This window comes from Dendropsophus ebraccatus, chromosome 1 (assembly GCF_027789765.1).
Source record: "Dendropsophus ebraccatus isolate aDenEbr1 chromosome 1, aDenEbr1.pat, whole genome shotgun sequence".
NCBI classification, from domain to species: domain Eukaryota; kingdom Metazoa; phylum Chordata; class Amphibia; order Anura; family Hylidae; genus Dendropsophus; species Dendropsophus ebraccatus.
The window spans coordinates 26,055,139-26,078,882 of NC_091454.1; the positions used below are offsets into that span (position 1 = coordinate 26,055,139).

The following is a 23,744-nucleotide window of genomic DNA, read 5'->3' on the forward strand; positions in this document are numbered from 1 at the left end:
TCCACCTATAGATGATGTTAGTGGAGATAAGGGTTGGGCGTGATGGAAAATCACATGTCCAAAGTTATTTTTGATGACAAGTACTCTTTAAAGAGTCACTGTCGTATTTTTTTTTTTTGCAGAAATCAATAGTCCAGGCGATTTTAAGAAACTTTGTAATTGGGTTTATTAGCCAAATCTGCCATTATCTGCATGTAAAAAGCCTTTTCCCAGGTTCCCTCCTCCTTCCTCTTTTTCATCCACTCTGAAAAATCTGAAAATTGTGACTTGTTGCAGGAGACGTCCCCTGTCTGCTCTAGGGAGAGGGGAGGGGGGAGGAGGAAGGAGGGAGTTAGCCGGCAGCAGAAAGCAGATAACAGAGGATTACAGGCACAGAGCTGGGTGACAGCTGTAATCCGAGCTCTGACAGGTCACTGGTGATGGTCAGAACAGATAACGGGTGAGGGATTTGTAGATTAACTCTTTGTTGTCCTGTTTTGGTCTTTTCTTTAGCTCTCTCCATAGGAGAACAATGAAGACAGGGGGGAGAGCTTCAGACTGCTTTTTCATGATAAAAATGCATTTTTCGGATAATAAACCCAATTACAAAGTTTCTTAAAATCGCCTGGACTATTGATTTCTGCAAAAAAAAAATTCACGACAGTGACACTTTAAGTAATTTATTCTTCTATATTGAATAATGGCTACAGTATTCTTTATGCCATGACAATAACATAATATAATCTTATTATCTGTGGTTAGATGGACAATTAAATTTTCTGCCGGTATCTTTATTCTAACACTATATTTATTATAGCACCAACATAGGTTGTAGTTCTGTACACAGATTGCCATGATTCACATCAGTCCCTGTGCCCTGTGGGGCTCACTATCTACTCCCCTCATGCCACGCGCACACTATGGTCGATTTCATGGTAAACGACTTAACCTTATGTGCGTCTTCCTTGTGCAAAATCTCCGCACAGACCTTTGTGATTCTCTCCTTAGCATCACTCCTTACTAGAGGGGTTAACAGCAGAACAGGCTCATCCCATTCTGTGCCAATCACCTGAGTGTTAGAGATACAGAGAGAGAGAGAGAACGGGGGAGAGCAGGCGAGGAAGAACGTCTCTCCAGCAAGCTGGCTTCCTATCTCCCAGCCGTGGGAACAGAATCTGACGGAGCGAGACAGAGACTGGGAAAGCCCCAAGCAACAGGATGAAGAGGTACCAAGAGCATCATCTGCAGCAGGTAGGCAACAGACTGGAGACATCATGCTAGGGGTCCTGAACCTCTGTCTTCTCACACCACCTATTCTGTTACATTAGAAGAATGTATGTAGGAGCTTATCTATATTCTCGGAGGACCCCTCTAAACTCTTCACAATGCGATATATAGTAATACATCTACTGACCTCTGTGTTACACCAGCCATGATATCTAATAGGGAATACTATGATTCTACTATGTATGCGCTGAGCAGGCACCTGTAGGATTTCCACTATAGACACATATAGGAATCCAGTGATGATGGAAAGAAATGAGTACAATGAATTACAGCCTGGAGAAAACAGACCGTGTAATGGGATTTGTGTAATTGGGAAGTTGATTTGTATAGCAGTCGGCGCTCGAGAGGAAAAAAAAAAATAAGAATAGACATTAGATTATTTTTTTTGTTCTTGGATGTAGTAGCTGTCATGGTTGTTTGTTGTAAGGTTGTGACATTTTATATTAGGTCAAGGTGATGTTGGGTGTTTGTACATTGTGTATAGAGAGTGGGGCTCTTCTTGGTTAACGCTTTCATTGCCTGTGAAAATGTGGGATTTCTGCACTGCAATGTTGTGGGGGTTTTGAATCTATCTCCTATCCATTAAAACTAAACTGGCATCCAATGATTGTTCTTGACTAAGGGCCCTATTCCACCAGACGATTATTGTTTGCATAATCGTTAACGATTAACGATCTCAAATGACCGCTATTGCGAAAGACCTGAAAACGTTCACTCATTTCCATGGAACGATTTTTCTTCGCTATTTCTTCGCTATTGCGTTCGTATCTATTGCGTTATTGTCTTATTCAATGCGAACGATTTGCGAATGAGCAACGACAAAAATAGGTCCAGGTCTTATAAAGCAATCAACGATTTCTCGTTCGGTCGTTAATGGTTAACTGCATTTCAACCAAACGATTATCGTTTAGATTCGAACGATTTGACGATAATCTGAACGATAATCGGTCGGTGGAATAGGGCCCTAAGCCTTATTCTCTGATTAAGGGAATGCCATTTGTAAAACCCTCCGTTATCAACTCAATATGACCTAGTTTTACATGGGGGATAGGGTCCTGCAAGGCATACAGCTTATTTAATGGGGTATTCCCATCTCAGCTTGTTATCCCCTATCTATAGGATAAGGAATGACCAGCTGATCGCTGGGGGTCCAACCTCGGGGATCTCTACTAGAGATGAGCGAACCTGGAGCATGCTCAAGTCGATCCGAACCCGAACTTTCGGCATTTGATTAGCGGTGGCTGCTGAAGTTGGATAAAGCCCTAAGGCTATGTGGAAAACATGGATATAGTCATTGGCTGTATCCATGTTTTCCAGACAACCTTAGAGCTTTATCCAAGTTCAACAGCCCCAGCTAATCAAATACCGAACGTTCGGGTTCGGATCGACTTGAACCCAAACCCGGTTCGCTCATCTCTAATCTCTACCCATTAAGGGATTAAAGATGCAATCTGAGACCTATGTTCTTTTCATTCTCTTTGGGTTTTATAGAAAATGAATGGAAAGCAGGCCACAGTGGCCCCATTCACTGCGAAGATGACTGGGTCTCCATTCTCAGAATTGGTGGTCGGCCCCCAACTTTTTATTCCTCTATTCTACAGACAGGGGATTACAAACTAAGATGGGAGGTTTGAAAACAAATTTGTCATCAACAAAATGTGGAAGAAAATCATCATTGTGTAGATAACTCAATAGATAAAGCTCAGAGATCATCCAGTTAAATTGCATTAGCACAGATCACAAAGCCTGCCTAGAAACCTCCCCCATTCATGTGAATTTGGTCTAGGCATTCGTGTTTATGTCCATGTGGCTTGCTGTAAATCATATTTCTAAATGATGTTAAAAGGCATGTATCACCTAGATTTTCTTCTTACTGATCAGAGTCAGATACTAAGGGTTGCTCTTTTATTCTAATATGTTTCTATTTTCTGATTGTCGTTTTTTTTTTTTCATTTTTTTGAACATTGATATGGGGGCTGCCATTGTGCCTAAGCTGTTTTTAACAGCATTTGGTGACATGCTTTACAGCAAGCCTCATGGACATAGATGACAATAGACAGAGTCTGTCCCCTTTGGATGAATGTGAAGCATTAGTGATCGTACTTGGTGATCTGTGAAGAGGTCATTCCACAGGAAGCTGCTATTGTTTCCTCCATCTAATGGTGTCACATGTCGCTGTAATCCTGTACAGATCACTTTACAGCAGTCTCCTCTTATCACCACAAACACAACAGGAAGTCTCGGCTTTGTTCAAATTTTAGGATTATTTTATAATATAGACAGCAAAATGGAAAATTACAAAAAAAACAAACAAATATTCTTTAAAAATATATATTTTTAAACAAAAACATAATTTAAATAATAGGTCATTTTCACTTTAAAAAGAGCTCAGGCAAGATGCCTGCCCTTATACTAAAAATAAAATTGAAAGAAAAAAAAAAGGAATGGATTCGAAAAAAAAAGATCATGCCTGGCGCCGTTCAGTAAAAATAAAATCTAGGTGATACATTCATCTTAAAATAGCTTTTGTAGATATGTAGGGATAAGGTTAGACTATTCCCGTCAAAGGTGGTTCATTATGGTTTCAATATTTCAGTTACAAGTACTGAGATGATTTCAGTGTGTTTTCACATTATTATCTATCTGATTTTTTAGGTTTAAGTGTTTTTACCTATTTCTCTCCTTTTTACATGGCTAAAATATCTTAATTTTGCTTTACCTGGCCCAATAATATCTTCATGCAGTTGGGCCCGTATTCATAGACATTAACAGCAGATATTCCTGTAAAGGGCGCACAATATGGCAAGCCTGTAAATGTCTGCATTATCCAATTAAATGCTTATGTTAAGATGGCACCAGGGTGAGCAATGAATGACTATAAAAGTGACCGTAGCACATACACCACATGGGTCATTTCTAATGATCAGTTGTATTGTACTATGTGACACATCAAAGCCAGGCAGAATTACAGCTAAACTTTCCTTTATGAAACATTCAGTTCACTTCCCTAGCATTAATGTATATACAAATACATCTGCCGACACAGAATGGCATTGCCACCCCCCCTTCCTCGCCAACACCGGGGTCACGTTTCCTGCCACCACCCGCTACAATTAAGGGCCATATTACACGGCCCAATCACCAATGTGAATGAGAGCACACTTATTTAAATTTACAGCACACACTTATTTCAATTTACTTTTATGTTGTTTAAAAAAAAATTCTCGTTTTTTGTGATAAAACATATCTTCCCCTTGCCTCTTGTACGGATCACTCCCTCACAATGGTAATATAATCTTCAGAGAGAGAGATGAGGATGGAACTTACTGATGGATTAGATTACAGTCCAGGGAGATAAGAAGGGAAGAGGAGGGGCTGGCTGTAGAGAGGGAGAAGGGCATACACAATGCTTCTAGATTCACAATAACTACTCTGTACATTTATGTAATGTCCTTTGTGTTGTTTCTATGCATTATATGGCTGGGTTCACACTACGTATATTTCAGTCAGTATTGTGGTCCTCATATTGCAACCAAAACCAGGAGTGGATTAAAAACACAGAAAGGCTCTGTTCACACAATAGTGAAATTGAGTGGATGGCCGCCATGTTGTTTTAAAATAACAGCAAATATTTGCTATTAAATGGCGGCCATCCACTCAATTTCAATATTGTGTGAACAGATCCTTTCTGTGTTTTGAATTCACTCCTGGTTTTGGTTGCAATATGAGGACCACAATAATGACTGAAATATACGTAGTGTGAACCCAGTATAGGAGACATCATAGCAGTTAGTCCCCCTCTGTTCTGGAGCAGAGCTCAGGAAAAGATGACACCGAGATTAAAGTGTACCTGTCATGACATATAAAAAATATCCCCCCCCCCCATTTTGTATAACTTGTTATGATAGAATGTTATGTCTAGAAATGAGCAAATCTTCAATATTAGCAAAGAGATTTGTTACGATTGGCCGTCGGCTCATCAGCCAGCTGCCTTTGAACTCCGATCCGGGTGCCTGAAAAAGCTATAGTGGAAGCTTCTCCTGGGTCTATATCTAGCTTTTACATGGGTTATCTAGCATTAAAAAACAGCTGATTTATTTCAGGTTCAGTAGCGGATTATAACAGGTTCGTTTTGGGCGGTAATCCGGGGCCCTGAGCTACTGGTGGGCTCATGGCTGCCCAAACAGACTTACTTTCAGTGGTGTATTGTACCTGGCTACAGTTCTGCCATAATTTGCAAACAATCGCTGCTTTTTTAACTCGATTTTGCACAAATCAGGGCATCATGACTTTATCCTGTACTATAAACACCACGCCAGTGCTGCCATAGTTACTGTGGAGTGAGGGCCTAGGTTTGGTGAACATTCTGGGGCCTATGGTAAAGTTAATCTGCCTCTGCTTAGGCTGTGTGTGGTATTACAACTCATTTCCATTTACATGAATGCAAACTAACTGCAATACCACACACAACAATGACAAGAGTGGTGCTGTTTCTAGAAGAAAGTTTTTCTAATTTTAGATATCCTCCTTAAAGCAACTATACCATCAAGTACAATGCTTTGTTTTTGTTTTTTTACCTGAATGGATCAGCACCGGCACGAGAATGCCGGTGGCACTATCCTTTTTTTTTACATACACAGCAGCGGTCTATTCCCGAGCACCGGCCCGGTATGATGCACTGGAGTCAGGGCCCCCCAGTGTGATGATCTATTCTCCCCTTTGTGACAAGGCTCCATTAGAATCAATGGAGCCGCATCACAGAGGGTAGGGGAGATCATCACATTGGGGGCCGGCGGGCCCGTCTCCAGCGCTTCATGCCGGGTCGGTGCTCGGGAATAGACCGCCGCTGTGCGTGAGAACCAGGTGGCGATTAAAAAAAAAGACCACGCTACTGTCATCCCTGTGCCGATCCATTCAGGTGAAAATCCCAAACTAATGTACCTGATGGTACATTCGCTTTAGTGAATTCTTATTTAGTTACATCTACAGATGCTCACAATATACTGTCATGAATTACACAATTACAAATCATTCAGTGATATATCATCAGTGCAATGTCTATTTTCCTGCTGACCCAATATTTCCTACGACCTGAAAAGAACGGATATATTATTGCTCTCAGTTTCTATAGCAACCAAGTGGATCACGATCATGGGAATGAATGTATACACAAAAACAAAATACAAAAACAATAACAACAATTTGTAGATTGTGGCATGGTTATCATTTATCTGCTAGGCTATAACATGCAGACTGACAATGTTAGTCTCCGCTCACATCTGCATGGACAGAATCCATCTGGAGTTCATCCGGGGATTCCGTCACTTGTCTCCGTCATGACAGGAATAGCATGAAAAGCTATTCTAGCTGATAAAATCCGCAAACCTTAATGGACCTCATTACAATGCGGACTGGTCGTCATCTGTCTTAAAGGGAATGTATCACTTTTTTCTACTTATTGTTAATTTTTTTTTTTCTTCTCATCTGTTTTTTATTTTTTATTTTTCTTGTTGTAATTTTTATTTTTTTTGGGACATTATTATGGGGGCTGTCTTCTTTTCTGAGCTGATCGAACAGCATTTTGTGATATGCTTTACAGCAAGCCTGTGGCTCATAAACACAATAGAATAGAGTGGTATGACTTGAGACAGACTTGAGCATATCAATCTCCTACAGGATGGACATGTGCGATTCCCTCGCCTGTGGTAGTTAACCCCGTTTGGCTTTAGCAGGCCATGGTCTGGTTTTCAGGAACAGTCTGTCTTCTGTTACTTTAGGCACTGGTCACAAGGCCTGGCCCTGAAAAGGACACTCTCATGATACTCTGTTCTGCTTTGCACTTTACTCTGAGAACAGAGCTAAGCTAAACTGGAATCTCATGGTCCACTCCACCAGACTTATTATTTAGGGCTGGGACCAGTTTCCTATTGGTGGAGCAGGGTCTGCGGCACCTGAGAGGTCAGAACTGTAGGGAAACTTTTACAGGCCTGTGATAGGCCCAGAGGTATGGAGGCAGCTGACAAACAGCGTCCTAAGCATGTATAGACTATCACATGTACACTTAAAGGAGAAGTCCGGGGTCTATAATTTTTTGGGAAAACAGCCAGGGAGGAGGTGACTGAACATAACAACAGGCACTTACCTCCCTGGCTCCAGTGCTGTTGTCCGCTGTCCCCTTCTCCAGTTACCGGTTCCCCGGCCACTTCCTGGTCTGAGCGGGGACCCGGGATGTGACGTGTCAGCCCCGCTTAGTCAGAGGTCGTAGCTGGGTCCCACCTCCGCTGCTGACTGGTTGAGCGGGCCTGACACGTCACGTCCCAGGTCCTTTCTCAGATCAAGAAGTGTCCGAAGCACCAGGAACTGGAGCAGGGGGACAGGGCACCCCAGCGCTGAAGCCAGTCCGTGAAGTGCCTCTTATGGCACGTTTCGGCATCTGCCTTTGTCAAGGGGTTGACAAAGGCAGATTACGAAACATGCTTAGGGGCAAGAGCGCATGGTGATTGCGCTAATTGTCTCTCTGCTGAGATAGCATCCCAAGATACAGTAGAGAGGGAGAGCAAGGTAGCGTGCATCTTTTTCCAGCTGTCAATCAAATCCCACTCATTTACTTCAGAAATGGTGACATTTATCAGCACTGGCATGCAAGTATGACAGTCTTATATAAAGTCCTGCCCCCATTTTCCCGGACTGATTTTACAAGGGGGCAGGCGACTCTAAGGGATTGGCACTCTGGAGCAGGTGTAAATTTGTGCCATGATTTACGCCATGCCTCCTCCCCACCTTGCTGCGCCCCCTCCTGCCTGCCCATCAGGTGAACAGGGGATAAAGTTAGCATATGCCACAAAAAAAGGAGCAAATCTTCTCATTTTCCGTGGTGTACACCTGGGGCGCATTTAATAAATGTCCTCAAAAGAGCTAGGCGTGGATTTGGGAAGGGCATTCAAAAGTGTGCTATGGGGCGCAGCCATTTCTAGTTATTCCCCTTCTACTAGGCGTGACCGACATATTTGATGGCTGCCCACATCATCACACCAGCAACAGGCAATGTGTGCTCCACAGCAAAGGCAGACCATACGGCCTCCATACTCAAACAAGACCTGATCCTGAAAAGAGCCTGGATTTGTCTCAGAAGATAAGTGGGTTCCTTTCTGTAGCAGTCCGTGTTTCTCATTCACAACACCACTGCAGTGCAAACAAAGGCAATGGTGGCTGGCTGTCAATGTCAGGATGATGGAGACCATGATGGAGACCATGACACCAAATTACCTTTTACCAAGCCCTTGAAAATGGTTTGGACAAACAGAGTGTGCAGTGAAGAGGCCCCCTGTTTCTGGATGGTGGACAAGGAAACTTTGCACTACCCAAAAGTAGCTTCTGAGAGACTTTTAAAACTTTATTGCCCTATTGTGCCACCTATAATCATTTTGTAGTATGCCAGTACGGGTGGTCCACTAAGCTTTATTCCACCTGGGTAAAGTGTCTCTGCACTAGAAGGGGATAAAGGTGTTGTTATGTGTTTCCCCACTCGTGTCACTCTTTGTTTTAGTCCTATGTCTTTCTATTAAGCACAGCTAAAGGTTAAGGTTTTATTGTCATGTGTTATGTTACTGTCCAATCACAGGTGCAAATGTCTTTCCCTCTTATACACCTATTACACTTCTTCTCTCTCCTGTCTCCAGCATTCCCACCAATCAGAGAGTGCTTCAGGTACCCCTATAAAAGGGAGGTTAACTCCTGGTGGGAAGTTTTAGGTCTTTTGGTTTTTGGTTGTTTGTGGTGGTTTTTGGTTGGTTGTTTGGTTTTTGGTAGTTAGTGGTGTGGAGGGACTAAGAGATCTGCTCCAGTATGCAGTGCTAAACCCTCAGAAGGGGTAGCTGTCCTCTGAGGAAGCCCTTATTCACTCTGGAGACCCTTCTCCTGAACTCTCAGGGCAGTTACCACAGCTAGGAACTGACCCCCAGCAAGACAAATTGCAACCAGCTGAGGTATCTTGCTGACCACGGCTCTTCTGGGAAGCCTTGGAAAGTCTGCTACGCCCAGTTGTAAGGCCTGGGGCTCATATTACCCAGCTTGGCACTCGCTGAACTAGTTGGACAGAAGGCAGTCAGACAACAACCTGTCTATATGTGAGTATGAGTATCCCTTTTCTCTTCTACCTGTCTACTACACTTACCCCGGCAGAGTACAAGCTCCCCCCAAGACAGCCCCTATTCTACCTCTGCTAAAACTCCTACTTACTCTTCACCCTCTGTCTCAACTGCACCTATGAAAGTTCTTTCCACTTTAAGGCTATGTTCACGTTACGTGAGAGCCAGGTCACGGAACAACAGGTCTCTGCCCAGATCATCCCGGCCGGATGATCTTTACGGCCGCAGGGTTCTGATACAGTCGCATCAGAGCGCGCCCGCATCAGAACTTCCCATAGCGCACAATGAAGAAAGCGGCTGGAGCCGCTCGCTTCATTGTGTGAACTGACAAGGTTTCCATTGAATTTATTGAATTGCGGCCGCAGAAAACTGGCATCCGCACGGGATCACGGCCGGAGTGTATACGATGTGTATATGCTCCGGCCAGGATCCCATAGATCAATAGGCAGTATTCACAGGCTTTGCTGATGGCAACAACGGGCGTACTTTTACATAGTGTGAACATAGCCTAAACATGTATTACATTGAAGAATTCTACAGTAAAGTACAGTATTCTTCTTGTTAAGTGCTGAAGTGCCCGTGTGTCCAGAAGTGGGTTCCAACACCACTCCTGGCCACTGTGACAAGTGCGCAAGTGACCCACACCTACCTAGCTGCAATATCACCTTACAGCTACCCCAGGCCCCAGCAATTTACATATCTGCTTGAGACATAATTACTTGCAGAATCTTGCAGTAATTGGACATATCTGTCTGTGTACATGTGTTGAACATGACCTTGATCATGTGACTGTGATATCACTCAATGTCCTGCACCCTCCTTGTACCCTTGTACAATGTAGCAGCAACTACTGTGCATATGTTGTGGTTTTACTGCTTGTTTCTACCAAAATTGCAACCAAACTGATTGGATGTGAAGGATCCAACTACCCTGCCCCCTCCTCTGCTGAAGGTCTTGTGATGCGGCAGTCATGTGCTGGCTTCTGTGTGAGCCTCCAGATGGTAAGCAGGATCACATACAGGCTGTGGCCTCTGCTTTATGGCTTGTGGTGCAGGAAAAGTTGTATAAAGTTGCAGCCACCACAGGACACCGGAGAGTGTGGCTTACTACACTGCCCCCTTTATTCCCTGCAGCCCTGTGAAATCTCCTTTCCTCCCTCCTGTCATTCTGTACACTATCCAGCAGATGAGTGATGCCCCTGCTGGGCCCCTAGAGGTGCTGTGGGCCCCGAGACTTGCCCTAGTGTGCCAGGTGCTGATGCCAGCCCTGGATGATTCCTATGACCCCTATCAGTGGTGTAGCTACAATAGAGGCAGGGTAGGCAGTTGCTATGGGGCCCGTGCAGGAGGGTGGCCCGGAGGAGAAGGTAAGAGCGTGTGTCCTTCTGCTTAACCACTTATGTACTGCAGTGTGTAAGTGTCCCAATGTTTACTTACATGCTGAAACAAAAAAAAAGGGTTAACAAGCAGAAGACAGATCTCTTCTTCACTGCACTGATAACCCCTGTGCACAGCAGTAAAACATATATATATATATATATATATATATATATATATATATATGTGCAGTGCTTTGTGTTGTGTGTAGGGGGGGGGCCCTTACAAAAACTTTTTTCTTTTTATGTAAATCTTGCAACGTTCCAAAAATACAAAGCAAAAAGTATTTTTTCAGAACAAATAAAGAGAAAGAAAGTCACCACAGTGTACTGGACATATGTAAGCTGGTCTTCACACCATGGCACGGTGCTCTGCAGATCTCTGTCCAACGAGGCTCTCACCCTCTGGGAAACAGATGATGTCGACACGAGCCTCGTTGGACAGAGATCTGCAGAGCACCGTGCCATGGTGTGAAGACCAGCTTGCAACTTTCCAGGACACTGTGGTGACTTTCTTTCTTTTTATTTGTTCTGAATTTATACTTTTTGCTTTGTATTTTTTTGAATGTTGCAAGATTTACATAAAAATAAAAAAGTTTTTGCAAGTATCTATGTGTTGCGTCCGAATGCTTAAAGAATTGGATGTTATACCAAGCGACCGACTTGGTGAGGGCAGGCCCGCTCCTACCATGAGGCAGAGTGAGGATCCTGCCTCAGGCAGCAGCTTCCGAGGTCCCTGAGGGGGCGGCACAATCCTGCCCTGTCATTGTAGTTAAGTCATTTCTGACTTAACTAAATGACAGCAGCCGTCCAGCTGTGTTACAGGACCCCCTCCTGCTGCCTTATCTGGGTCCCGGCTGCCTTATCTCCAAAGCAAACAGTGGAGGATGTGATCCCCATGCTTCCTCCACTGTGTGCTGCCTAAGCGTGGGGACTGGAAGCAGGAGGAGGAGGGGACTCAGTACGGCAGCCTGCAGAGGTCATAACAGTGAGAAGACCGGGAAACTGACCCTGCAGAGCTGTGTGCTGCCTGTCCTTTGCCCCCCTCCCCTCTGTGTGCTGCTTGTCCTGTGCCCCCCTCCCCTCTGTGTGCTGCCTGTCCTGTGCCCCCCTCCCCTCTGTGTGTGCTGCCTGTCCTGTGCCCCCCTCCCCTCTGTGTGTGCTGCCTGTCCCCCCTCCTCTGTGTGTGCTGCCTGTCCTGTGCCCCCCTCCCCTCTGTGTGTGCTGCCTGTCCTGTGCCCCCCTCCCCTCTGTGTGTGCTGCCTGTCCTGTGCCCCCCTCTCCTCTGTGTGTGCTGCCTGTCCTGTGCCCCCCTCCCCTCTGTGTGCTGCCTGTCCCCCCTCCCCTCTGTGTGTGCTGCCTGTCCCCCCTCCCCTCTGTGTGTGCTGCCTGTCCTGTGCCCCCCTCCCCTCTGTGTGTGCTGCCTGTCCTGTGCCCCCTTCCCCTCTGTGTGTGCTGCCTGCCCCCCTCCTCTGTGTGTTGCCCCCCTCCTCTGCACCATTAGCTCTGTCTTCTGAGGTCCTGACTCTCCACAGCCTCCCAGGACCCATGTAGCCAGAAGACAGATCAGAAACAGAAGGTATGGTGTGAATTGCATAAGTGTGTGTATGTGTGTGTGTGTGTATAAATGTGTGTGTGAATGTGCATGTGTGTATTATACAGTAGATATATGCTGGGGTGGGTATGCTGTGTTTCTAGGTGCTAACTGTGGGGGGGGGGGGGTGACTGACTGGTAAAGTGGGTCTTTGCTGAGGGAGGGGTATGGGTATCTTCTATTAGGAGGTCAGTATCACCAACAAAGATGCTGTTTGGTGGTATTAGGTGATGTCCACCATTACAGGGTGCACCATGCTTTATAGGTCACCTCCCCTGATTAAATGCAGTAATCCTCTACTGGGCACTCTGGAGAATTACTGCATTTGATCAAGGGAGGTGACTTATACAGCATGGTGAGGGTACAGCGATTATGCGGATCCCAAGCTTTATAGTTCATCATCATCTCTCCATCTCATTCATTGAATAACGACCGCAGAGAACCTGTTAGTTCACACAATGGAGTGTGTGGCTCCGGCCGTACGCTCCATTGTGTGCACCAGTGAATTCAGATGTGGGCGCACATGGGTGGGCCCGCACCCAAATTTAGAAGGAATGAACATCATCCAGCCGATACTGCAGTGACTTGATGATCTTCAGTAACACCAGCCGCTTTGTGATCCAGCTGGGTCACAGAACGGCCGGTGTTATACATAGTGTGCACATGGCCTAAGGCACAGAAACGGGGAATGATGGTAACTGGTCACACAGCTGGTACATGTGTTTGCATGCAGTATACGCACCGCTGGCACCTACTATGCAGTACATACACTGCCGGCATATATGTTTATGTGTCATACAGTGACTGCTGGTATATTTTTATGTGTGTGGTATATTTATAGCTAATATATACCTATATGTGTGGTATAATTGCTGCTAGTATATATATGTATGTGTGCAGTTGATCACTAATTATTGGGGGGGGGGGGGGCACCATTTTAATTTTCGCCTCAGGCAGCAGAAAGGCTAGAATCGGCCCTGGGTGAGGGACTTAGTCACACAGTGTACAACAGCAGCAGTATAACCTTTTTTTCTATGAAGCCCCGTGAATCCTAGCTACGCCCCTGATCCCTATGCTGTTTTTTTTATTTTGTAGCTATGACCCCTATGTTCCTGTCATTTAGAGATTTTACTGTATGGTTTACTATCTGCATTTTTTCCTGAATTTTAGGTAGGGGTAAGCTTTATTCCAAAAAGGGATGTGACTGCAAGAGTAAAGGCCCTATTACACCAATCGATTATTGTCCGTATCTGACCAATTATCGGCAGTAACGGCTAATAATTGCTTGATGTAATTGGTAGTGTTAGGATAAAATAGGCGTAACTCCGCGGCAGAACTCTCTGCCGATCCTTGCGCCCCCCCCCCCCACTCCTCCCCTCTTGCTGTCGGCGGGTGTAATATCACCGACAACGAGCAGGGAACAATGATCAAGCGAGCCCTGACCTGACCGGTTGGCGCTCGCTTTCTCCTTTAATATCAGCCCGTGTGATAGGGGCTTAAGAGGGAATGAACCTGACAGGCCCCCAACCCTATATTCCTGCCTCCCTGACCCTGATTCATGTCCCCTCTGCCTCCTAATCATATACTCTTATTGAAATAAAATCGGTCCTACAAAATAACAAGGTAAGAAAAAAAAGACTTATTAGAAGGTTCTTAGAACAGTAAGATGAAAGTGTCTGTGTCCTCAAGGGGATAAAGGTAACTCCTGGATCGTAGTCCTCACGCTCCTATTCTCTCCATATAATCTTCATCTTCTGCATGAGGATATTCATCGATAGCTTCATGCAGTAGAGACAATATGATGCTCATATATAGCCAAGATTTCTGTCTCGGCTGTGGTTTTTACGACTAATGTTCCTTGAAACCCCAGATAATGTCACGTGAGTATTAACACAGTCACATAAAACCTTAAAGTGTAATTAAATTTATGTCAGCAAGTAATGAACAAGTGTGCAAGCAAATGAGATTCCTGGGAGATTTAGACTATAGAGGGATGGCGCCATAGTACCATGAAGATGGGCGGACTCCCTTAATAGCCTGGATCTTTCCTTCCTATAAAAGCATGTAACAATGTCTGCTGCTATAGATGAATAGTATGGAGATTCCATCATACGTCCATTGTGCCATCACTGTATGCATTAGTCCTGTACTGTTACATCACTACAGGCTTCAGTCCTCTAAATGTCCTCTAAATATTGGAATATATGCATTGGACCCATTATTGTTTCATCATATAGATATATAAACAGATAATTTACAGATTGATAGATAGAACAATACTCACCTAGCTGCAGCCAGCAGAAGTCGCGCATCTCCTTCGGCGGCGTATTGTGGTCAGAGGCAGAATGCTGTATGTGGCCACAAGAGTGGTTGGCAGGGATAGGAGCCAATGTCTCCTGATCCCATCAATAATAGCCCTGCATTTAATTGTGAGTGCTGATCAGGAGCGCTTGTGGTTAAAGGGCTGGGATCAGAACATTTGCAGTTACGGCAGTAGTTCTGTTCCAGAAAGATAGATAGATAAAAAAATATGAATAGTCGCTGCACACGGTATAGTAGGGCGGGTGCCAAACAGTCCTCACCAGGAACCAGCGGTGTAGCCAAATAAACAAGTAAATGACTGTAGCCAGGGGTGATTCTAGCCTCTCTGCTGCCCGAGGCGAACTATAGAATGACGCCCCCCCCCCCTCCGTCAATCCGCCCACATTATAATCCACTACTGCCCCCCCCCCCACTGCTGTCCCCAATAAACATAATGTTTGGTCCCTTGCTGCACAGAGGATGTCAGGAGAGGAGGGGGCTGACTTTATAGGAGAGGTCCCAGCAGCACAGAGGATGTCAGGAGAGGAGGGGGCTAATCCTATAGGAGAGGTCCCAGCAGCACAGAGGATGTCAGGAGAGGAGGGGGCTAATCCTATAGGAGAGGTCCCAGCAGCACAGAGGATGTCAGGAGATGAGGGTGCTAATCCTATAGGAGAGGTCCCAGCAGCACAGAGGATGTCAGGAGAGGAGGGTGCTAATCCTATAGGAGAGGTCCCAGCAGCACAGAGGATGTCAGGAGAGGAGAGTGCTAATCCTATAGGAGAAGTCCCAGCAGCACAGAGGATGTCAGGAGAGGAGGGTGCTGATCTTTTAGGAGAGGTCACAGCAGCACAGAGGATGTCAGGAGAGGAGGGTGCTGATCTTTTAGGAGATGGTCCCCCTCTTCCCCCCTTATAGATGGTCCCCCTCTTCCCCCCCTTATAGATGGTCCCCTCTCCCTAACTGATGGTCCCCCTCTCCCCCCTCCCTTATAGATGGTCCCCCTCTCCCCCCTCCCTTATAGATGGTCCCCCTCCCTTATAGATGGTCCCCCTCTTTCCCCTCCCTTATAGATGGTCCCCCTCTTTCCCCCCCCCTTATAGTTGGTCCCCCTCTTCCCTCTCTCTCCCCCCTTATAGATGGTCCCCCTCTTTCCCCCCCTTATAGATGGTCCCCCTCTTCCCTCTCTCCCCCCCTTATAGATGGTCCCCCTCTCCCCCCTCCCTTATAGATGGTCCCCCTCTCCCCCCTCCCTTATAGATGGTCCCCCTCCCTTATAGATGGTCCCCCTCTTTTCCCTCCCTTATAGATGGTCCCCCTCTTTCCCCCCCCCCTTATAGTTGGTCCCCCTCTTCCCTCTCTCTCCCCCCTCATAGATGGTCCCCCTCTTTCTCCCCCTTATAGATGGTCCCCCTCTTTCCCCCCCTTATAGATGGTCCCCCTCTTCCCTCTCTCCCCCCTTATAGATGGTCCCCCTCTTCCCCCCCCTTATAGATGGTCCCCTCTCCCTTATAGATGGTCCCCCTCTTCCCCCCCTTATAGATGGTCCCCCTCTCCCCCTCCCTTATAGATGGTCCCCTCTCCCTTATAGATGGTCCCCCTCCCCCCCTTATACATGGTCCCCCTCTCCCCCCTCCCTTATAGATGGTCCCCCTCTTCCCCCCCCTTATAGATGGTCCCCTCTCCCTTATAGATGGTCCCCCTCCCCCCCTTATACATGGTCCCCCTCTCCCCCCTCCCTTATAGATGGTCCCCCTCTCCCCCCCCCCCTTATAGATGGTCCCCCTCTTCCCCCCCCTTATAGATGGTCCCCCTCTTCCCCCCCTTATAGATGGTCCCCCTCTCCCCCCTCCCTTATAGATGGTCCCCCTCCCTTATAGATGGTCCCCCCCTTATAGATGGTCCCCCTCTTTCCCCCCTCCCTTATAGATGGTCCCCTTCCCCCCCCTATAGATGGTCCCCCTCTTCCCTCTCCCCCTCCCTTATAGATGGTCCCCCCCTTATAGATGGTCCCCCTCTTTCCCCCCTCCCTTATAGATGGTCCCCTTCCCCCCCCTATAGATGGTCCCCCTCTTCCCTCTCCCCCTCCCTTATAGATGGTCCCCCCCCTTATAGATGGTCCCCCTCTTTCCCCCTACCTTATAGATGGTCCCCTTCCCCCCCCCTACCTTATAGATGGTCCCCTTCCCCCCCTACCTTATAGATGGTCCCCCCCTTATAGATGGTCCCCCTCTTTCCCCCCTACCTTATAGATGGTCCCCTTCCCCCCCCCCTACCTTATAGATGGTCCCCTTCCCCCCCCCTACCTTATAGATGGTCCCCCCCTTATAGATGGTCCCCCTCTTTCCCCCCTACCTTATAGATGGTCCCCTTCCCCCCCCCTACCTTATAGATGGTCCCCTTCCCCCCCCCCTACCTTATAGATGGTCCCCCTCTTCCCCCCCCTCCCTTATAGATCGTCCCCCTCTTTCCACCCTCCCTTATAGATGGTCCCCTTCCCCCCCCCCTACCTTATAGATGGTCCCCCTCTCCCCCCCCCCCCTGCACAGCAGATAAAACAAAAACAAAAACAGCACACAACTCACCTGCCATCCGTTCCCCCGTCGGGCCTCTCTGGTCTGGTCCCGGCTGATGTGCTGCTGCCCGGGGTGTCCCGTCCTGTCCCCGGCAGCGCGCGCATCACAGAGCTCCCCGTGCGCCTGTGGCTGTGACTTCCGGCGCACGGGGAGCTCTCTGATGCGCGCGCTGCCGGGGACAGGACGGGACACCCCCGGCAGCTGCACATCAGCCGGGGGACTAGGGCATGTACTGGAGCCCCCCCGCGCCCGGGCAGTATCTGTAATGAGATGCTGTGAGCGGCAGAGACTGTATTCATAAGCGCCGCGCTGTAGTATCAGCACCGCGCGGCTGATTTAGTACAGCGCGGCGCTTATGAATACAGTCTCTGCCGCTCACAGCATCTCATTACAGATACTGCCCGGGGGCGGGGGGGCTCCAGTACATGGTACAGTCAGTGGCGGATTATAATGTGGGCGGCCGCCCGAACCGCTCATATTATAATCTGCCACTGAATGCCGCCCCCATGAAGATAGCTGGTGGCGCCGCCTGAGGCAGACGACTCAAGTCGCCTCATGATTGCGGCGCCCCTGACTGTAGCACTCCAAAATACGGTGAAAAGAAATGGGTTTTGTTTATTTACCCATAGAACACAGTGCTGTGTTCTATGGGTAAATAAACAAAACCCATTTCTTTTCACCGTATTTTGGAGTGCTACAGTCATTTACTTGTATAGATAGATAGATAGATAGGAGATAGATAGATAGATAGATAGATAGATAGATAGATAGATAGATAGGAGATAGATAGATAGGAGATAGATAGATAGATAGATAGATAGATAGATAGATAGATAGATAGATAGATAGATAGATAGGAGATAGATAGATAGATGATAGATAGATAGATAGATAGATAGATAGATAGATAGGAGATAGATAGATAGATAGATAGGAGATAGATAGATAGGAGATAGATAGATAGATAGATAGATAGATAGATAGATAGATGATAGATAGATAGGAGATAGATAGAAGATAGATAGATAGATAGATAGATAGATAGATAGATAGATAGATAGATAGATCGGAGATAAATAGGAGATAGATAGATAGATAGATAGATAGATAGATAGATAGACAGATAGATAGGAGATAGATAGAAGATAGATAGATAGATAGATAGATAGATAGATAGATAGATAGATAGATAGGAGATAAATAGGAGATAGATAGATAGATAGATATGTGGTACTAGGCCAGTAGTTGATGTTATTTGTTGTGACGCCAGTGCTAGGCCAGCACACAGGTGTGATGTTGGTACCTGTTTTATATATGGCCGGTTTATGTCCCCAAATGGTTGGTAACCTCTGGGCTTGTCGCAGGTCCCTTGGGCAACCTGGAGTGATAACTGACCCACCCACAGAGAGGGGAAAAATAACCCAAGGTGTACGGTGGTATGTGTATAGGTGCAGACAGAGAAACAGGGTCCCATGTGTTTTGTATAAATATAGAATAGTTTACTGGAGAACTTTTTCTGAAAGAGTAGTAGATACTTAGAACAAACTTCCAGCAGATGTGGTTGGTAAATCTACAATAACAGAATTTAAACCTGCCTGGGATAAACATATATCTATTCTAAGATAATAAGAAAGGAAATACTAAAAGAGCAGACTAGATGGACCCAGTGGTCTTCTTCTGCCAACAATCTTCTATGTTTCTAACTTTGTAAATAAACAGTACACACTTTGTAGACAGTATAAAGCTTGACACCGACTCGAGTGCTTCAAACGTAGATGCTTGAGAAGAGTAAGAGTTTTGTTAGAAGTAGTAGTAGTGCATTGTAGAGGTAGAGAGAAGAGGAGAGGGGTTGCCAGAGGAGCCCTTGTCCAATGTAGATCCTGTACGGAACTGTAGAGTAGAGTTATAGATAGTGAACTGATACTCGTACTCACATTTAGACAATGTCTTACCGCCTTCTACCCCTTAGTGTCGTAGAACCCGTCCTAGGTGGGTAGAATGAGCCCCAGTCGTCAGTTATCTGGATGTAGCAAGGTGCCTGAGTTTTTCCCAGTCGACCTGCACTTTGCAGTAGGATACATAGACCTTTTCAAAATGGTAGCTTTGTCCTACTGGGGTCAGCTCCTCTTGTTTCAGGAGGCTGTCCTGCACTTTTTCGAAAAGTTCCTGCCATGAGCTAGGGTGATCGTAAGTGGTTGCTCTCCCCTGCTGTAGCTTAGTACTGCATAGTATAAATAACGGTAACTGGTATAGAAACAATCTCTGTGAGAGCTAATCTCTCCTGCATCTGTTCACACTGGACATCTAGTCTGAACTGAACTCACTTCCTCCCACATGGAGCTATCTCCTCCTACAGGGTTGAGTGTGTGTTAGAGAGGACAGACAGGATAGGGCAGAAAAGAAAAGCACCTACTAGTGGTCAGCACATAACACATGGTAGAGAATACTTAACCCATTTGCTTCAGCTGTGCATGATAAATATATATAAATAGATAAGAAATACTGACACCTAGTGGGGAAACTATATACTTTATCCACCACTTAACATGAGTGCGAACTTTAGGACAGGTGCACAAGAGAAAGCACCAATGGTGGGACACCACAGATTAGATAGATAGATAGATAGATAGATAGATGGATGGATGGTTCTGGGTTCAAAAAAGATTTGCACTTTCTATAGTCATTTTACATAATGCTGTTCTCTGATGTGGCTATTACTTAATGTAATATAGATTTTGATAGATTGATAGTGTGATGGATAATAGATAGATAGAAGATAGATAGATAGATAGACAGACAGATAAATAGATAGATAATAGATAAATAATGAGATGGATGGATGGATAAAAATATGTAGCACTAGCATGTCTTTGCGGTGCAGTATAGCAGCAGCAGGACATATATACATATATATATATATATATATATACACACTCATACACACGTGTGAAGTCAGCTGTTTCTGTATGTCTGTATTACTATGGAAACAAAGCAGAAGACGGCACATTTGTAGAAACACTCATTGGTAAAAGGGCATCCCAGCAATCTGTGAGAGGAAATAAGTGACAGAAATTTTCCATTTAGAATTACCAGCCCTGTCAGCGGTAAAGACGACAGAAAATTCCTAATCCAATTCCACCTGAGCAAGAAAATATGGCTCACTCTATCTATCCACACTTCACATCATTATAAATTATAGAAACGCTGATGTAATAAGAGTGGGATAAGGCATGAGGGGATGTCACACTAGAGGAAAAAAACTCGTAATGATGTCAGATAAGAAGGATAAAGGAGTAATACACATAACATATACACATAACCCCAAAGGACAAGGTGTGTGTGTGTGTGTGTGTGTGTATGTGTGTGGGGTTAACAACCAGGGGGATTTGTACATGAAGGGGACGTAGTGCTGACTGTTTTATTGTTACCATATGACTTGCTTCACAAAGGCACCCACTAAAACCTGTAGCTGGCCCTGTGTCTATCTATGTATCTTTCTATCTAATCCAAGAATGATCTGCAGCACTCCCTCAAAAAATGTGAAGTGTATTCCATCAAACAAAAAAGGTGCGACACAGTGCCGTATGCCAGGGCAGCTTGTGCAGTGATAGGGTTAACCTGGATGATTCTAATATCTTGGATATTTCTTCATCCTTAAATACATTGACACAACAAGTGTTTTCTCATTAGAACAGTTTTTCATAGATTTTTTACCAGTTAAAGGCTGACTGTCTGGTACACAGGGAAAGGAGGAAGAGCATGTTATGTGAAAGTGTCTTTGCAAAGAATGTATTTTTCTAACCTTTTGGCCATATATATGGTAAACAAAAGGTTGTACCAGCCTGACTGCACCGGACAGGAAACTGCTGACCATCTATGGATTGACCTATCATGTATGTGTCTTGTGACTTGAAACCCTGCCTGTATTAAAAGTTTATGTATTTCATGTGAATACACTGCGCATAACACCGCCCCATATTTTGTCTATAGAAGTTAACACAAAACAATAAAGGGCACGCTTCCCAAACTTATGTTACTAATCAGACGTACATCAGTACATCAGTTGTCTGTGATTTTAAGTTGTAAGCAGAACTGCAGCTGCTAACTCTAATTAGGAACCATCCTATGCTGGGGAGTGTCTGGCTTCATAAATTCAGGCAAATTAAAAGTTAACCTTATCAGCCTTGTTGTGGTAGCTCTGTGGGTATAGCGTCACTTGGGTACTCATCACGGTAGCCTGGAGTCGCATTGGAACCAACAGGCCCCCACGCCCGAGGTTAGGATAAACCCAAGTGTAACTGGTGTGTAGGTGCGGGTTCAGACAGAATAGACCTGAGTCCAGTTGCTTAAACAGAATAATGTCTGTCTACTTAAAATCTTCAGTGCAATACAATAGGAATAATTTGGTAACTACAGGTGCAGCCAAGAGGTAATAGAAGTAGACTTTGTAAGTAAGCGTAGAGTAGAGTAGAGGAGCATCTTGAGGGCCCTGTCCAATGTAGCTGTGTACTTTGTCAGGATAGCGTAGTTGAGGATACAAGAAGATACTTGTACTCACGTATAGATCCTTTCCTGATCTGACCGTCTTATGCCCTATAGTGTCGAGGTACCCATCCTGCTAGGGTAGTACGAGGTGCCAGGTCCATTCTGGATTGAGCAGACTTCCCAGGATTTCCCAGAATAGCCGTGTGTTACAGTAGGATACATAGGCGTTATCTGCAGCTTTTTCTTACTGGGTTCAATACCTAGCCTCAGGTATAGTGTTCTGTGTAGTGTTGAAGATATCCCTGGCGTCAGGGCCGTTTTAATACATTGGTGGGCCCAGTGCACAGCCCTCAAGAGTGGGCCCCCCCCCCCCCCAACCCAGCGTTATCAGAATCGGAGCTCCACATACAGTATAATGCCCTGAATGCCCCAACACTGTATTAGGAGCCCCAATACATACAGTAGTTACCTTATAACCTTATAAAGATATCACCAATGATACCATTACACAATACTGCCACACCATGACCCCTATCACTACAGCCCTATAACAGTTACATCCATTTACTCACAGGGGGCGTCTTCTCTCAGAGTCTTTCACCTTTTCTTTCACTCCTTCCAGCCTGGGCCACCTTTAAGTCTTCCCCGGCTGTGAATCTTCTCTCCAGAATCTGCCAGAGAAACATTTTAGGCTCCAACACATACAGTAGTAAGGTCCCCTGTACCCCTATACAGTAGTCACCCCCCTCTGTGCCCCTATATAGTAGTTACACCCCTCTGTGCTCCTATATAGTAGTTACACCCCTCTGTGCCCCTATATAATAGTTACACCCCTCTGTGCCCCTATATAGTAGTTACACCCCTCTTTGCCCCTATATAATAGTTACACCCCTCTGTACCTCTATATAGTAGTTACCCCCCTCTGTGCCCCTATTTAGTAGTTACACCCCTCTGTGCTCCCACTTAAAAATTAGGTATGCTCTGTGCCCCAATATAGTAGTAAGGTCCCTATATAGTATAGGCCCCTCTGTGCAGCCCTAATGTTAGTATAGACCCGTGTGCTGCCCCCAGTAGTATAGAAAGCTGTGTGCTGCCCCCAGTAGTATATAGAGCTGTGTGCTGCCCCCAGTAGTATATAGAGCTGTGTGCTACCCCCAGTAGTATATAGACCCCATTGTACTGCCCCCAGTAGTATATAGACCACTAGGTGCTGCCCCCAGTAATATATAGACCCCTTGTGTGTTGCCCCTAGTTCTATAGACCACTAGGTGCTGCCCCCATTAGTATATAGCCCCTTCTGTGCATCCCCCAGTAGTATATAGACCCCTTATGCACTGCCCCCAGTAGTATATAGACCACTAGGTGCTGCCCCCAGTAGTATATAGACCCCTTGTGTGCTGCCCCTAGTGCTATAGACCACTAGGTGCTGCTCCCATTAGTATATAGCCCCCTCTGTGCTCCCCCAGTTATATATACCCGCCACTGTGCATCCCCCAGTAGTATATATACCCCCTTGTGCTCCCCCAAGTAGTATTTAGTCCCCCTGTGCACCCCACAGTAGTATATATCCCCTGTGCTCCCCCAAGTAGTATATAGTCCCCCTGTGCACCCCACAGTAGTATATATCCCCTGTGCTCCTCCAAGTAGTATATAGTCCCCCTGTGCACCCCACAGTAGTATTAATATCCCCTGTGTGCCCCTATATAGCCCCCTGTGTGCTCCCTGACTTATATATACCCCCCTGTGCACCCCCCTTTTATATAATCCCCCTGTGCACCCCTGTTATATATATCCCCTTTGTGGCCCCAGTTATATATATACCCCCTGTGTGCCCCCCCAGTTATATATATACCCCCTGTGTGCCCCTAGTTATATATATATCCCCTGTGTGCCCCCAGTTATATATATACCCCCTGTGTGCCCCCAGTTATATATATATACCCCCTGTGTGCTCCCCAAGTTATATATATATATATATATATATACACCCACTGTGTGCC

At 45.8% G+C, this 23,744-nt stretch overlaps 1 protein-coding gene across 2 annotated transcripts in view; it reads left to right on the forward strand.

The window, feature by feature from the left end:
- Window positions 1-1,171: 1,171 nt before the first annotated feature.
- Window positions 1,172-23,744, forward strand: part of SLC6A7 (solute carrier family 6 member 7) — a 79,767-nt gene continuing 57,194 nt past the window's right edge. The window contains exon 1 of one of the 2 annotated variants that reach the window (XM_069969136.1): window positions 1,172-1,230. In XM_069969136.1, the coding sequence (XP_069825237.1) occupies window positions 1,198-1,230 (33 nt within the window). In that variant the 5' untranslated portion in view covers window positions 1,172-1,197. Of the gene's footprint in view, window positions 1,231-12,273; window positions 12,368-23,744 lie in introns of those variants that run through there. The other variant, XM_069969137.1, reaches the window with a different exon arrangement.